General features: G+C 41.5%; 2 protein-coding genes across 2 annotated transcripts in view; one reads left to right on the top strand and one right to left on the bottom strand.

The window, feature by feature from the left end:
- The window catches only part of LOC137976190 (nucleolar protein 10-like), a 26,313-nt gene that overhangs the window by 3,894 nt on the left and 7,419 nt on the right, over window positions 1-15,000 (bottom strand). The window lies entirely within an intron of this gene.
- LOC137976180 (uncharacterized) overlaps window positions 8,017-15,000 on the top strand; it is a 13,003-nt gene continuing 6,019 nt past the window's right edge. Inside the window, exons 1-7 of the mRNA XM_068823471.1 lie at window positions 8,017-8,507; window positions 8,728-8,776; window positions 9,342-9,449; window positions 9,568-9,663; window positions 9,783-9,959; window positions 12,117-12,386; window positions 13,657-13,932. Coding sequence (XP_068679572.1) covers window positions 8,157-8,507; window positions 8,728-8,776; window positions 9,342-9,449; window positions 9,568-9,663; window positions 9,783-9,959; window positions 12,117-12,386; window positions 13,657-13,932 — 1,327 coding nt within the window. The 5' untranslated portion in view covers window positions 8,017-8,156. The remainder of the gene's footprint in view (window positions 8,508-8,727; window positions 8,777-9,341; window positions 9,450-9,567; window positions 9,664-9,782; window positions 9,960-12,116; window positions 12,387-13,656; window positions 13,933-15,000) is intronic.

The following is a 15,000-nucleotide window of genomic DNA, read 5'->3' as shown; positions in this document are numbered from 1 at the left end:
AGCATGAAGACGCGCGCAGTAAAATACAAAAGTAGGAAAATGACCGCAAAACCGGCCAAGGGTCTGCTATGACAAAATATTTCTACAGTTGTAGCAACTCTCGTGAGGTACAATGAAAATCATGGCTTGCTACTAAAACCATACAAAAAGATTAAACAAAATAAATAAGAAATGCCAATGAAACACTGAAAGACTTGGATAACGCGGGAAATGACCAAATTAGGATGCTGCACTTGCATTCCCCCGGGTTCTAATCTCGTTCCGTTCCGATCACTGCAACAATTCGTCGCTGGTGATTTTCTACTAGTCTTCCCCTGCGTTTTGGGGTTTTCAACCATGCAGTGTTGGAAAAGTTAAGATTATGACTTCCTTATATAAATTGCCTTGCTCCTTTTCTGTCACACCGTAACCTTGCACTCGCTTCAAGTTGTTGCCTTGAATTTGCAAATTCACCATCTTGCAAAATACTGTAGTTTCTGCCACAGTTTTTTAAAATGACGGTCCAACGAGCACTGCATGACAGTCAAACGTTCTGGTTGGTATTCGTGACCGTCCTTTTTTATAATTCAGTTTCAGCGAAAAAAACCCAAAGAACTGCATGTAGCTCATGAAGAGGGATAGCTTCCAACTTTCTCGCTTCGTTACGCTGTTTTAGTTTTGGTTTTTGCCTCTCAGGTTGGTAAGCTCTTCTTCCAGCAACCTAGGAGATCTCTCATTTTCGGCAATATAACTGAAAAAGTGCTGAGAAATAGAAAAATTTGGCAAATCTCCGTGGCAAAACGCCGTCAACGTCAACTACTACAAACAGAGACAACAGCGCTGATGCTATGCTTTGTGCTGATTGGCTAGTTTCTATTACCTATTGTATTTTCTGGGATTTAATTGGCTTAAGACAAACTGTCCTATGTTTTCTAAATTGGTCAGTTTGCCTGTTTTTAAAGGAAAACCGGCCCTATCTGAAACTATCCAAATTAATCCTTAATTCGGGTCATTTTAAAGAATTAAAGAATAATAGCTACGCTGACAATTGCAGATTAACTACCAGCTATATAATTAGACCCACAACTCTCCTCGCTTGCTTCATCCACCTGAAAGTCTGGATTAGTAAACATGGCGGAGAACCTGTCATCTCCCAACGGATTACTGACGTCAGTGGTCTGAAAACAAGACGCCCGCTTACAAAGAGGAAATAACTATTGCCAGGGTTGATAATGATTGCCTTGATGTTCTAATGCAAGAAAACTAAATAAAATTGAAGAATTCCGGAATGATCTTTCCGACTTAACCCTGACATTCCGACTTATCCAGGAAGAATGAAGAACCTCTTGTCGCACGGTATATTACAAGTGCAATACCAAAGAAATTACATTATAACACTGCAAAGTGCGGAAGGGCACTGCACTCTGCCAAATCTGCCAAATCTGTAAAGGACCTACTCGTCAAAGCAACAATTAACAACAATCGCCGATTCACACTAGGAGCTTGAATCGAATGACAAATTGACCGAAGATTTGCTCGTCTAATGTAAATTCTAGACGGACAATTTACCTGATGTTGGTCGTACGGTTGTAAATTCATATCAAAACGGACAAAATGAAAGTTCTTATAGCAGCAAAATTAATTTCCTCAGCTATTGAGATGTTCCATCAGGAACCTCAACTCTCTCTAAGCTAGTTCAATTCTCTTTAAAATGCAACCGGCACTTTTTCTTGTGGTGTTATGGTTAGCGCTAACCGCGTTCAATGCCATGGAAACCTATAGGTTTTAATACCCCTTAACCAACGGTTAGCCCTAACCAAGCTTCGAGCAACCGGTCCCAAAAAAACAAATCGACCTTGAAAAATAATCCCGATAGACGACCAAACTCACGGTCAAAATAAGACGAATTACACGATCAAAAGTTTGACCGTGGTCCCCGCGTGATTTTGTCCGCTGAGACGACTAAGGCGTTCAGATGATTTGTTCCTCTCTAGTGAGACAATTACGAATATTTTAGTCTTAAGAGTCCCTTTCGGAAAAAATAGGGCTCATTGAACTGAGATGTTGACGAAACCGCACACACAAAATAAGTTAAACATTAAAAGACAATGAATGATATTTCGACATCACTGTTTTCACGAGAAAGTGTTACTCACATTTACTGTCTTCTTCTTGGTATCCTTTTTCGCTACCATCAGCTTCTCGGCTAAGCTACGGTTTACTTTCGGGAGTTTCTAGTTAAGAAAGGCGCAGTATAATTACAAGGGAACGAAAGGTTTACCATGTACAATTCTACATTATCCTCCACAAAAATCTAAGTAATTAAAATATAGATTAAATAGTTTGTATGAAGCCGCCTTTGTGTTGATCAGTGCAGGTACTGATAAACCAGAATGTGTTCGTCACCTGACGATTGATGATCCAACGAGATATTATTTCAACATTTATGATTCAAATGTTTACAAGTGTGACCATCGCCTGACAGAGGGCTGGTACAGGTTCTTAATCGGTACAGTAATGGCCACAACTTACCGATCTGGAAGTTCCCGCCACTGTGACACCAATTATCGAGGGTGGTTAACCGAAAGTCATCCATCCGTTTCAGATGGGATTGTCAATCGCAAAGTTTGTTTTACTCACTCATCAAGTTCAAGGTGTCTTACTCGACGTACATCAAGGTCCGAAACTGTGAAGAATTTTACGTCTACAAACTGAAACTCACACTAAATTGTTACCTAGTTATTGCACCGATCGGTGAATGGTATTGACTCTGTCAGGGACACAACCTGCACTTTTTAGACATTGTATATGTCATCACATACGCGAAAAATTTACTGAATGCTGATTGGCTGACGCCGAGAGTTCTCCTATGCCAGCCTCCGAACACTGAGTAGCCCAAAGGGACGCTCCGGGAAGAGCATAGGCGCCGATGGGGGAATAGGGGAATCTTTGGTTTATAATGTCTTGCCTCATTAAGCACTATCGTTTTATAATCAGTCAGCCGACAATGAGGGACTTAATGTTGAAAGTGCACTGTATAATGAACTATCTCTGAAAATTTGAATGCGCTCTGAGCATTGATGCTTTCAAAATTTGAATGTTTACAAAGAATGTACGCTATCATTAGCGAGTTTGCCATCCAAGAATTTATCACTTTTTGATGGCTAATAATTGGCTCGTTATCAGAGCTTTTTATGAAAGGCCTCAAATTGGAGATTGGTTTCAAGTTGGGGGTTAAGAGTGCGCTAGGGATGCTCCACTTTCTGGGATGTTCTGCATTCCCAAAATGCCCTCTTTCTTTAGTGAGTTATCCTACAAAGAAATTTATAAGATAGAGCGCTTTTCAGTAATTTTAGACTAAGGACGCATCAAAAGAAGAAAATGGAGGTAAGCAAAATTCACTTCAGAATCCCTTTCAATCTAAAAATCGGCCACGTAAATTAACAATGGTATATGACAATCGTATCTTATACATGTCGTCTAAGAAATACAGCTTTTTGGAGCAGTGCAAGAATTTTTGAAGGGTTTTTCATAGATATCGCTTAGTCCACCAAATTCAATTTTGACAAGCCAACAGTTAAAAGATGCAAGGTGAATGAATATCACTTACCAATGTGAAAAAACACAAAATTTTGGATTATATTATCTACTTGCCTTCATACAGTCTTATCCCTGCTTGCCCTTCTCCGTACCCCATTTATTGCAGAGCAACGCTAAAATAGCTTGTATTCATTGTGGTGTTTTCTCTACACGAAAAACGTGCCATGCCCTCTTTTTTAAAACTGAAAACCTGACTGAGGTCATTTACAAGTCATATAAGAACACATCAGACATGGCATATCAACCGTGAACGAGCTTGAACCAATATAGGTAAACTATCTTACTCCTCGACAAATGTTTAAAAAAGCTATGGTGTTGCGTCGGTTGCAGAGTTTAACACCATCTCAGTGGCAACTCTGCTTCTCTGTGAAGCGAACATTCGCACGGATTTGCTTTCACCTCGGATTAGTAGATAAGGCTGATTGAAAACAGACCTTCTCCTATATCTCGAGAGAACAATCAAATAAATTTAATCTCGTGAAGGGCTCATAGCTGAAGCTCAAGGAATCCAACTGCGCGAACGATAACGCGAATCTTGTTGAATAAGCCCCCCCCCCCCCCCCCGGGGGGTGTACTCCCAGAAAAATGGGGTGGGAGTGTGCAGCCCCCTTCCTAAACCCCTTACCCTAATTCAGACCAAAATCTACGATTTTTGCTATCCTATTTCAGGCCTCCAGGTGATCTGGTGACGTAAATCGGAGGACTGGGGAGAGAAATTTTAACGCCGTATCCCACAACCGCGCGCGGCCTTATTTTCGAATTCAACATGGCAGAAGCGAGGTTAGATCTTGTCGGGTCTACTTGAATGTTCATTCAGTAACAGGAAATGTGGTAGGCACGTAATGATCTGTTGAGTTTTGGCGATGGCAATACTGCAGGGAGTTTGATCTCCTCGGGTCTACTTGAATGTTCATTCAACAACAGGAAATGTGGTAGACACGTAATGATCTGTTGAGTTTTGGCGATGGCAATACTGCAGGGAGTTTGGAAACAACACCTAAGGCAGCGCGCGGTTGTGGGATACGGCGTGAAAAATTTTCTTCCCAGTCCTCCAAATTACGTCACCAGATCATTTCAGCTTTTACACGGTTGGCTTAATAATTTGAGAAGGGCTGTGTTGATGGTCTTATCGCCTAATGATCAAGAAGAATTCGAAGCTTCTTTTTAAGAAACATACCCAATTCAAGACTTGAGTAAACAAACCATACCCTGTTTCAAACCAAAATGGTCAAAATCGATACCCTATTTCCAACAATGACCTGTACCAGAAGACTGGGTGCACAAGTATGGATCTTGAAATCAAGAAACGCCGGCTTAGATGGCTAGGACATGTCTTACGAATGTCGTCGGAGAGGATACCCAAGGTTGCCCTTAGGTGGACACCTGCAGGCGAAAGGAAAAGGGGAAGACCCAAAACCACCTGGAGGAAGACAGTGGAAACTGAACTTAGTGAGCTGGGTTTGTCATGGGGAGAGGCACAGGCAATTGCGAAAGACAAGACCCGGTGGAAAAGAGACGTTGTTGCGGCCCTATACCCCATTGGGGGCAATAAGGACTAATATATATATATAATTGAATAAATGCTTTGAAAGAAAATTTGCCCTGAGCGGGATTTGAACCCACGTCCCCCCATTACTAGTCGGGTGTGATCACCACTACACCACCAGGACAACCATGCTGGCAACACAGCCATCGAAGAGGTGATTTACGTGGTCAGGGCGTGGGCCTCCCGGGAAATTTTCTTTCAAGGTGACAAGGTAGGGGAGCCTTTAACTCCACGTGAAACCCAACTAAGGATCAAGTTAATGATGCACGACCGTAGTCAACTCAGGGCAAATTTTCTTTCAAAACATTTATTCAATTAAAAGTATGATTATTTGGGGTGTGCATTGTCAGGGTTTCTCTCCTACACACTCTCTCTCTCTCTCTCTCTCTCTCTCTCTCTCTCTCTCTCTCTCTCTCTCTCTCTCTCTCTCTCTCTATATATATATATATATATATATATATATATATATATATATATATATATATATATATATATACCGTAGAATGAAGAAATGAAACCCATCCCGTTAGTCAACTGATTAATTATAGCGAATGAAAAACATGAAGAATTGCCCTGAGCGGGATTTGAACCCACGTCCCCCTGAATACCGGTAGGGTGTGATGACCACTACACCATCAGGACAACCACGCTGGCAACGCAGCTATCGTGACAGTGAATTGGCCTATCGTGAGTATCCCGGGATTCTTTCACGGGTGGGATGGGAAAGCCTAAACCCCTTCATAGCCTTAAACCTAAGGATCGACTAACGATTCACAGGCAAACACCAACTTAGGCATCAGCTAATCAGAGGGATCAAGTTAATGATACAGGCTTATTTATATAGACCGTAGAATGAAGAAATGAAACCCATCCCGTTAATCAACTGATTAATTATAGCGAATGAAAAACATGAAGAATTGCCCTGAGCGGGATTTGAACCCACGTCCCCCTGAATACCGGTAGGGTGTGATGACCACTACACCATCAGGACAACCACGCTGGCAACGTAGCTATCGTGACAGTGAATTGGCCTATCGTGAGTATCCCGGGATTCTTTCACGGGTGGGATGGGAAAGCCTAAACCCCTTCATAGCCTTAAACCTAAGGATCGACTAACGATTCACAGGCAAACACCAACTTAGGCATCAGCTAATCAGAGGGATCAAGTTAATGATACAGGCTTATTTATATAGACCGTAGAATGAAGAAATGAAACCCATCCCGTTAATCAACTGATTAATTATAGCGAATGAAAAACATGAAGAATTGCCCTGAGCGGGATTTGAACCCACGTCCCCCTGAATACCGGTAGGGTGTGATGACCACTACACCATCAGGACAACCACGCTGGCAACGCAGCTATCGTGACAGTGAATTGGCCTATCGTGAGTATCCCGGGATTCTTTCACGGGTGGGATGGGAAAGCCTAAACCCCTTCATAGCCTTAAACCTAAGGATCGACTAACGATTCACAGGCAAACACCAACTTAGGCATCAGCTAATCAGAGGGATCAAGTTAATGATACAGGCTTATTTATATAGACCGTAGAATGAAGAAATGAAACCCATCCCGTTAATCAACTGATTAATTATAGCGAATGAAAAACATGAAGAATTGCCCTGAGCGGGATTTGAACCCACGTCCCCCTGAATACCGGTAGGGTGTGATGACCACTACACCATCAGGACAACCACGCTGGCAACGCAGCTATCGTGACAGTGAATTGGCCTATCGTGAGTATCCCGGGATTCTTTCACGGGTGGGATGGGAAAGCCTAAACCCCTTCATAGCCTTAAACCTAAGGATCGACTAACGATTCACAGGCAAACACCAACTTAGGCATCAGCTAATCAGAGGGATCAAGTTAATGATACAGGCTTATTTATATAGACCGTAGAATGAAGAAATGAAACCCATCCCGTTAATCAACTGATTAATTATAGCGAATGAAAAACATGAAGAATTGCCCTGAGCGGGATTTGAACCCACGTCCCCCTGAATACCGGTAGGGTGTGATGACCACTACACCATCAGGACAACCACGCTGGCAACGCAGCTATCGTGACAGTGAATTGGCCTATCGTGAGTATCCCGGGATTCTTTCACGGGTGGGATGGGAAAGCCTAAACCCCTTCATAGCCTTAAACCTAAGGATCGACTAACGATTCACAGGCAAACACCAACTTAGGCATCAGCTAATCAGAGGGATCAAGTTAATGATACAGGCTTATTTATATAGACCGTAGAATGAAGAAATGAAACCCATCCCGTTAATCAACTGATTAATTATAGCGAATGAAAAACATGAAGAATTGCCCTTCATGTTGAAAATTGAAAATTAAATTGAAAATTAATTCATTCTACAAAGGTCTCTCGAGCCAACAGCGCATCTTTGCCCCCAGAGAGGATCACTAATGGATTCACAGTCCAAGCCTCGGCGAAATGTAATCAATTATAGAGAGTTTAGAAATGACCAAGGACGGACAACCCTCTGAATGACATTTTCATTGGAAGAAAAACTTATATATTTCAGACGAAATCGGCTAAAACACCATACCTTTTAAGACGGCACATAGCTATATAGCTCATATAAGGGAGTACTCCCTTCCCCCCCCCCCCCCCCTCTCCATCCTCCTCCAGTGGAATTCTTTGTAGACTACTGTGTTGCATATATGAGAACCAGGTTTTCCGGGTTTCCCGTTTGAATACAAGCTTCACTAACGCTAAAAGCTATTAACAATGTGAAGATTCAATCGCAAGAATTTTAATTACCCTGGTGTTTGGAATCTTCGCACGAAATTTGAGATTCACTTCTGAATCTAATTATTGTGCGCCTTTCATTAATCTACGATTTTGTTTTTCAACGACGTCAATCAGTTTGCAGACAATCGCAGTGGAAACCAACAAAGTCCATCGAAAGTAGCCAATCACAGCGCTGAATGTGAATGTGATTGGCGTTGGTGAAACTTGTTTGGTGCAGTGAAGGTTTAATCCGATCAAATCAAATACAGGGATACTTGGGTCAACGTAATGGCGGCATCTCATGTTCATTCAGGTCATCTCACTTTAGTTGTGGTGCTTCATCTTGTTTTTTCAATCGTTGCCATTGCTTTCCTATCGTATAAAGTTTATTTCCCGGATAACGAGCTCTCAAGCAAAGTTTATCATTTGGAGAAACAACTTTTTTCAATTCGTGAGGAGATATCCCTCGCAGGGACGAGTTATGGCGTAACTACGGTTCGATCGCCAACTTCAAAGCCCACAGCTGCGAAATTCTATAGACATGAGCGATACCGTCGGACTGGCAGAAAAGATCCTAAATCAGGCTCTGATGACGAGATTCTTGCAGAATGCGTCAAAAATTTACTCAACAATCTGCAGGTATGCATGTATGTTTCCCCATTGATGGATTCTATCCAAGTCCCCACAATGTCAATAATGTTTCCTAATTTAAACTGTTTACTACATTTTAATTTCGCCTACATTGCACCTAGGCATTATGATACGTTAATGATAGTTTGGTTTGCATTTTGCCGTACATCGATTATTCCTGTTTCGTATTAGTATTATCATTAATGTTAAATTTCTTGTTCTATCGAAGGTAACCGACATCGCTGTCAACGGGACTTGGAAACTTGTTTGCGTGAGAGGTCGGTTAAATTGAATATCGGTTTCCTTTGGAAACATTTCAAACTTCCTTTAATCAACAGAAGCCAGTCATGACCCCTTGTCTCGCCGGATAATTAAGTAACAGTACCTGTGGTTCTTGTTTTCAAGACTCTTATTTTTAAAATAATGATGAGGCACCGTTAGGGGGTCTTAGTATCCCGTATTCATTTAATGTTTAGCCTAAATATCCTGTATTCCTGTAATTTTTGCCATAACACCCCGTATCGCGATAATCCCTGCGGGGCTTTGTTGGCCGGAAGAACATCTCGGGTGCTTCAATTCAAGGTACAACAAAACTTAAAACCAACTTCAACTTTTCACAGCATCAAAATGTGAGACTAGTGACCGAAAAAATCATAAAAAGTGTCGTTGCACGGTGAAAATTTTGGAAGAGGAAAAACAATCATATGGCGGGTGTCCATTCTTAATAGAATTTATTTTTGTTGTCCTGCGATGGAGCACCCATTGATGCGGGAGTCGATCTAAAGAGTGTATATCTAGAGTGTACATGTGTTGCTATGTCAGAATTGCTTCTTGTTTGGTAAGGTCCCACGGGTCCCGCCGGAGCACCAGGAGAACCAGGTCCTCGAGGTAGTACAGGAACACCAGGTTCACGTGGTCGTCGTGGTCGCAAAGGCACTGATGGAAAAACAGGTAAGCCACAGATTCCAGGAACAAGTGCAAATAACACCTTTATTGAAAATCTGGTCAAGAAAATGATGGTCACAAGTTCATTTTTAACTATGGCAGAATTATTTGTTTTTTTGATAAGGTCCTAGAGGTCCCCCCGGTGCGCTTGGTCTACCAGGTCCACCAGGAGTACTAGGTCCACGCGGTAGCCCAGGATCACCAGGGAATGGAAAAACAGGTAAACCAGGGATTCCAGGAACAAGTGCAAATTAAACATGTATTTACAATGTGGTCCGAAAAATGTTGGTAATAAGTTTATTTTTAACGGTGGAAAAGTGTTTCTCTTTTTTTGATGAGGTCCCAGAGGTCCCCCCGGTGCGCTTGGTCTACCAGGTCCACCAGGAGTACCAGGTTCCCGCGGTAGCCCAGGACCACCAGGGAATGGAAAAACAGGTAAACCAGGGATTCCAGGAACAAGTGCAAATGAAACGTTTGTTGAAAATCTGGTGAAGAAAATGATGGTCACAATGTTTGGTGAGTGAATATCATAAATTGACATTTCATTCATCCTTTTAAAAATGTCTTTTTTTAAATCCAAAATACTAAAACTTAGAAATCCCCATGGATCCTTGAGGAAATGGTTAATAATCTATTGGATTACGCAAATCGTATAATTCTCTTAGTTCCTTTTTATCCGATTTACAAAGGAGAATATTACATAATTTCAGCTTGCATGAACTACAATAAAATACGGACTACAGCGTTTAATTTCAACAGACCTTCATAATCTCTTGTCTCGCATCATTGATCACTTACTTCTGTGACGATATCCAGTAGATTCAATAGTCCTCAAACTTTGGTTACCATATGTTAGCACTAATACAAAAACAGGTCGGCGAGCAAACGGGTTACTGTAGCAATGATTCGTTGACAAAACGTCCCAGAAAAAAAAGTGAACTTTACACTTGTTGTCCGATCTTTTTACAGTGTTGCTAATCTATAAGGTATTAAGCCGGGTAATCAAATGTCAAGCAAGGAATCAAGTAATAGAATCAACTTACCTAATTTTTGACAAAATACCAATTTACAGTATTTGGTTTATCAATACTTAAGAAATATAACAGCAAAACGTCTGAAAGAAAGAAAGAAGGGAACTCAAAACTTTACAGAAAAAACACAAACAACACAAGGAGGTGCTGGTGCAGCATTCATTTTCCCGTATAATTAAAGCTTAACCGTCAACAGCATTGTAAAACGTAGTTAACGGAGCGTGACTCGTTAGAGCCATCCTCTGTTTGTCACGCTATTTCGTAAACATTACGCAACGCAAACGAGACATAAATGGACTACTATATTCTGAAAATTCGAACTGAGATCCTTTATCCTTGTTTTTAATACTGTCTGCTTACAGTTACATCCTCCGTCTGGATTGGCGAAAAGCAAAAACTATCCCCATTCATGTCGCATTGAGCGCTACACAAGTTGTTTGTATTAGATGGTACGTTAAGGCCCGGTGTACGTTAACCAAATGCTCGGTGCGTTTGAACAGGTCGTCCAACATTGTTGAAAGCTTTTTGAATCAAGTTTCAATCGGTTTAAACTTTCATTCAACATCGATTCAACTTTTCTATTGTTCTCGAAAATGTTGAATGATGTTGAAGCCCTTTGAACCTCTGTTCAACAATTGTAGAACACACGCATGCTCACATCAGGCCGCAAAAGTCAATATGGCGTCGTTTATCTGTACGAGAGAGTCTGGTTTCTAGTTCTTAGTTCCTCGCAATCAAATTTCGCGAAAGTGTTGGTTCTTTTGTTGGCGCAATGTTGGAACCCTTTGAACGGCCCCGGCACAACCTTGTTTTTGCGTCCAACATTTGCCCAACACCCGTTCAACTTTTGTTAAACGAACGTTTGTCAAATGTTGAAACCGTTTGAACGGGCCGTTAGTCACCATTGGTTTAGTGCTAGAGATTTAGTATAAATTGTCTAGTAAAGTCCAAAGTATCACTCTGTGAGCTCCTTACTTAACTGTAAGGAGTATCTTTACTGTTTACGAGTGTTATTCCCACCCTCCCACCCTCCACCCTCCCTCCCTTCGGAGGTTTTGTTGTCGTCAAGTTTAATAAATTTGGGTTCACTTCTTGGTGCACGCTGCGACTTCCCCAACACACAACGACTAACCCAAACACGCAGCGACTTCCCCAAGGGTCGGTGTTTTTCATGCTATGTCATTTTACGCTCTCTATCTGCCTTTGTTCTTGTCCGATCCAGCACGTGCCGGCGGAGTCGGCTCGTAGTGCTGGGGAGATAAGGAGGCTTAAGCTATTTTTACCGCCTACACTCTTTCCATTATAGCACGAGGCTGGCCGGAGGTTTAGCTCATAGTGCCGTGGAGAGTTAGGCTTGTATATCATTATTTGGCTTTTACCGTCCTACAATTTGTCCTATCCTGTGCGGTTCGCCTCGTGCGTCGGGGAGATAACTCAAGTAAATCTTACGCTTTAAATTGCTTTGGAACAACAGTTTCGCTCCATGTTTTTGTAGATAGTAGACCATCACCCTTACATTCCATTATCTCATCCTTTGTAGCTCCATATCTACAAACACATGTTTTTGTTTTTTTTTGCAGTATGTTATTTGCTCAAAACATATCAGGCATTCACTGATACAATATCTATTGTATACCAACAGGTCCTCCTCGATTTACAACTAAGACTCCATCGCCCGTGTCTGTGAGAGAGGGAGAAAATCTGTCACTTGAAATTTCTGTGTCCGGTAATCCAGCTCCAAAGATCACGTGGTCAGTGCATGGGAGAGACTACGGGGATAAAAGCCGATTTAACATTACTGATAAAATCTTCGAGATTAGGGGCGTCCGCTTCGAAGATCAGGGAATGATCACGTGCCGAGCTGAAAATTTGTTTGGTATCCAAGAAACAAAAGTAGACCTTGTTGTTTTAGGTGAGCCGGTTTGTATTCATTTATGCCGTTAGACAAGGAATGAACCGGAAACAATATCAAATTTTCAGTGCTGGGTTTAAAAAACGCCAAGTTTTTGTTCGTAGAAGAATTGTCTTTGGCATACATTTGACCATCGAAAATTACTACAGTACATTTGATAAAAAAAATTTAACATTATATCGTTAAAAACTCCAAAAACAACATGACATCTCCACGCTGTCTTAGCGTCATTATCGAGTTAAAAACTATACAAGAATAAATCTTTGGTTACTGAAAAGAATAGTAGCTAATCAAGTGGCCAACTAAAAGAAAACTTAGCAATTTCAGAGTCCGTTTTTATATTGAGATTAGACTTGATTTTCTTGATAAAGACCATTCATAATACTAAACAATCGGTTTTTTTAACTACTGTTCATTGTAGTATTTATAGAATTTTTCTTGTATCATTTTTTTCACTCAATAACGACCGTCAGGATAGAGTCGAAACGTTATTTTTCTTTTTTTTTTTTCTTTTTTTTTTCTTTTTTTTTTTTTTATTTTTTGCCTTTTGTAAGAATTGATGCCATGAATGGATAGTGGTTTTGATTCCCTGTACTGCATTTAATTTAACTATTGATTTACTGAGAGTGAGCTCTTAACAGGAAAATCTCTAACTGAGGCCTATCGCTCGGTTAATACAGTTGAAGGCCGAGGTTTGAGATGTTCCTGAAAGACGGAACATTCAAGGTTTAAACAATCTTTAGTGATTTGCTTCTCAGTAGCAGGCCTGGCATCATTGTTGGTTTAAGCGAAAGCGATCAGTCAGAATATTTATATTCTAGACGAATGATTGCAATTTGGTTTGGTAAATGTGGTCGACATTCTAAAGAATCAAGGGACAAACAAATGTCAAAAATACAGGGAAGCGCCAATTGGTCCTGCATAAAGTTTCCTTTGGTTTTTGTCCTCCATTTACCTGATTCCTAACAGGTTTGTGGACATTAGGGTCATAAAATCCTTGCAGTTACATTCAGCCAATCAAACCGCTCGTTATATCGGCAACAAGCTCCAGCCATATAATACAAGATGATGTTGGGAATGATGACATGAAATCATCGAAACATGTCACTTTTGTCGTTAATCTCTCCTTTAAAATGTCAGACGAAATCGATTCTTGTAGGTTTTGGACGAATTAGGCTCTCAGTCTCTCATCTTCATGACAAGAAACAATCTGAAATTGAACCGCTTTTCATTATGATAGTCACCAATTTTGCGCTTCCTTCGTCTGTAGGTGCCCCACGGTTTCCCAAGTCTCCACCGGGTCAAGTCATTGGTTATTTGGGCAAAGAGGCGAAGCTGCAATGTAATGTTCTTGGTAACCCAACCCCTGAGGTGAACTGGGCCAGATCACCAGCAACACCATTACCTCATAACCGAACTGTGACCAGTAAAGACAGTCTTTTAATCACCAGCACTGCGGTCGGTGATGGTGGAATCTATTTCTGTACAGCAACAAACAAATATGGGATGATTATTCACGGAACTTTCCTTAAAGCGAAACCGATTGGTGAGTGACTGAAAACTGAAATGGCAGTCTTTTGAAGCAATTGCTTGGTATTGAAGGACTTTGAAGGGCCAAAGCAGCATGGAAATATGATTAAAATAGTTATGAACAGAAAGGTCCATAACCCAGAAGTCTCTATCTACGATGGAATGCGGCTCATCAGTTTTTTATATTAGGGAGCTTTCGCAACGACGACGGCTACGGCAACGAGAACGTCGTCGTTAAACGTGAATCCGCGTCATTGTAATCGCTTTGCGACTGTTCCAAGCATTTTAACGTGACAAAGGTGTGACAAACCCTCAAGAACGAAACTAGCATGAACGGCAATAGTTTAGGGGAGAATTTATCCTCAAGCGCTGACGTTATCCCTAAAACCTCAAGATTTGGTCATTTAACGTTCTTGTTTTGCTGACGACGGCAAAGAAATAGACAGAAATGAAAAGATGTACGAGCAGGGCGTGCAAAGCAATTGCTTTTGTTCACCAAATATGCAAATGTGTGACGTTCTCGTTGCCGTCGCCGTTGTCGTGGCTAAAGCTCCCTATTATCTACTTTTAAGGCCGGGACACACTAGGCGACCAGTCGCAGCGACAGCTCTTTGCGACAAGTTCCTACGTGTGTACTTCTTGCAAAACAAGTCGTGGCAGCGACACCACGCCTGTCCGGTGCACACGCATTGATCTCGTATGAAGGGGAATGTGAACTAGTTTTCTAATTCAATATGGCTGACCATATGACGCTCTCTCATTGGTTCATTTATATTTTGTCGCAGCGACTTGTTGCCGAAAGTGTACACACGGTGCGACAGCGCTAATTTTGTCGCTGCGATAAGTCACACGAATTCAAACTGGTTTGAATTCGTGCGACTGATCGCGGCCACAAAGTTCTGCCGCAGCGACAATGATTTTCATAAAATTAATCGTGTCACACAAGGCGAATTGTTGCGTCGACTTGTCCCCGCGACGTGTGGCAGCGACTTATCGCCTAGTATGTCCTGGCCTTTAGGACAGCTACTTCTAGATTTTTGCTTGAACAAAGCGTGGCGGTATTGTGTTCTTTGCACGGTTCATG

Source organism: Montipora foliosa, chromosome 11 (assembly GCF_036669935.1).
Source record: "Montipora foliosa isolate CH-2021 chromosome 11, ASM3666993v2, whole genome shotgun sequence".
NCBI lineage: Eukaryota > Metazoa > Cnidaria > Anthozoa > Scleractinia > Acroporidae > Montipora > Montipora foliosa.
The sequence above is the reverse complement of the archived record's forward strand: the minus strand, read 5'-3'. Positions and strand labels throughout refer to the sequence as shown.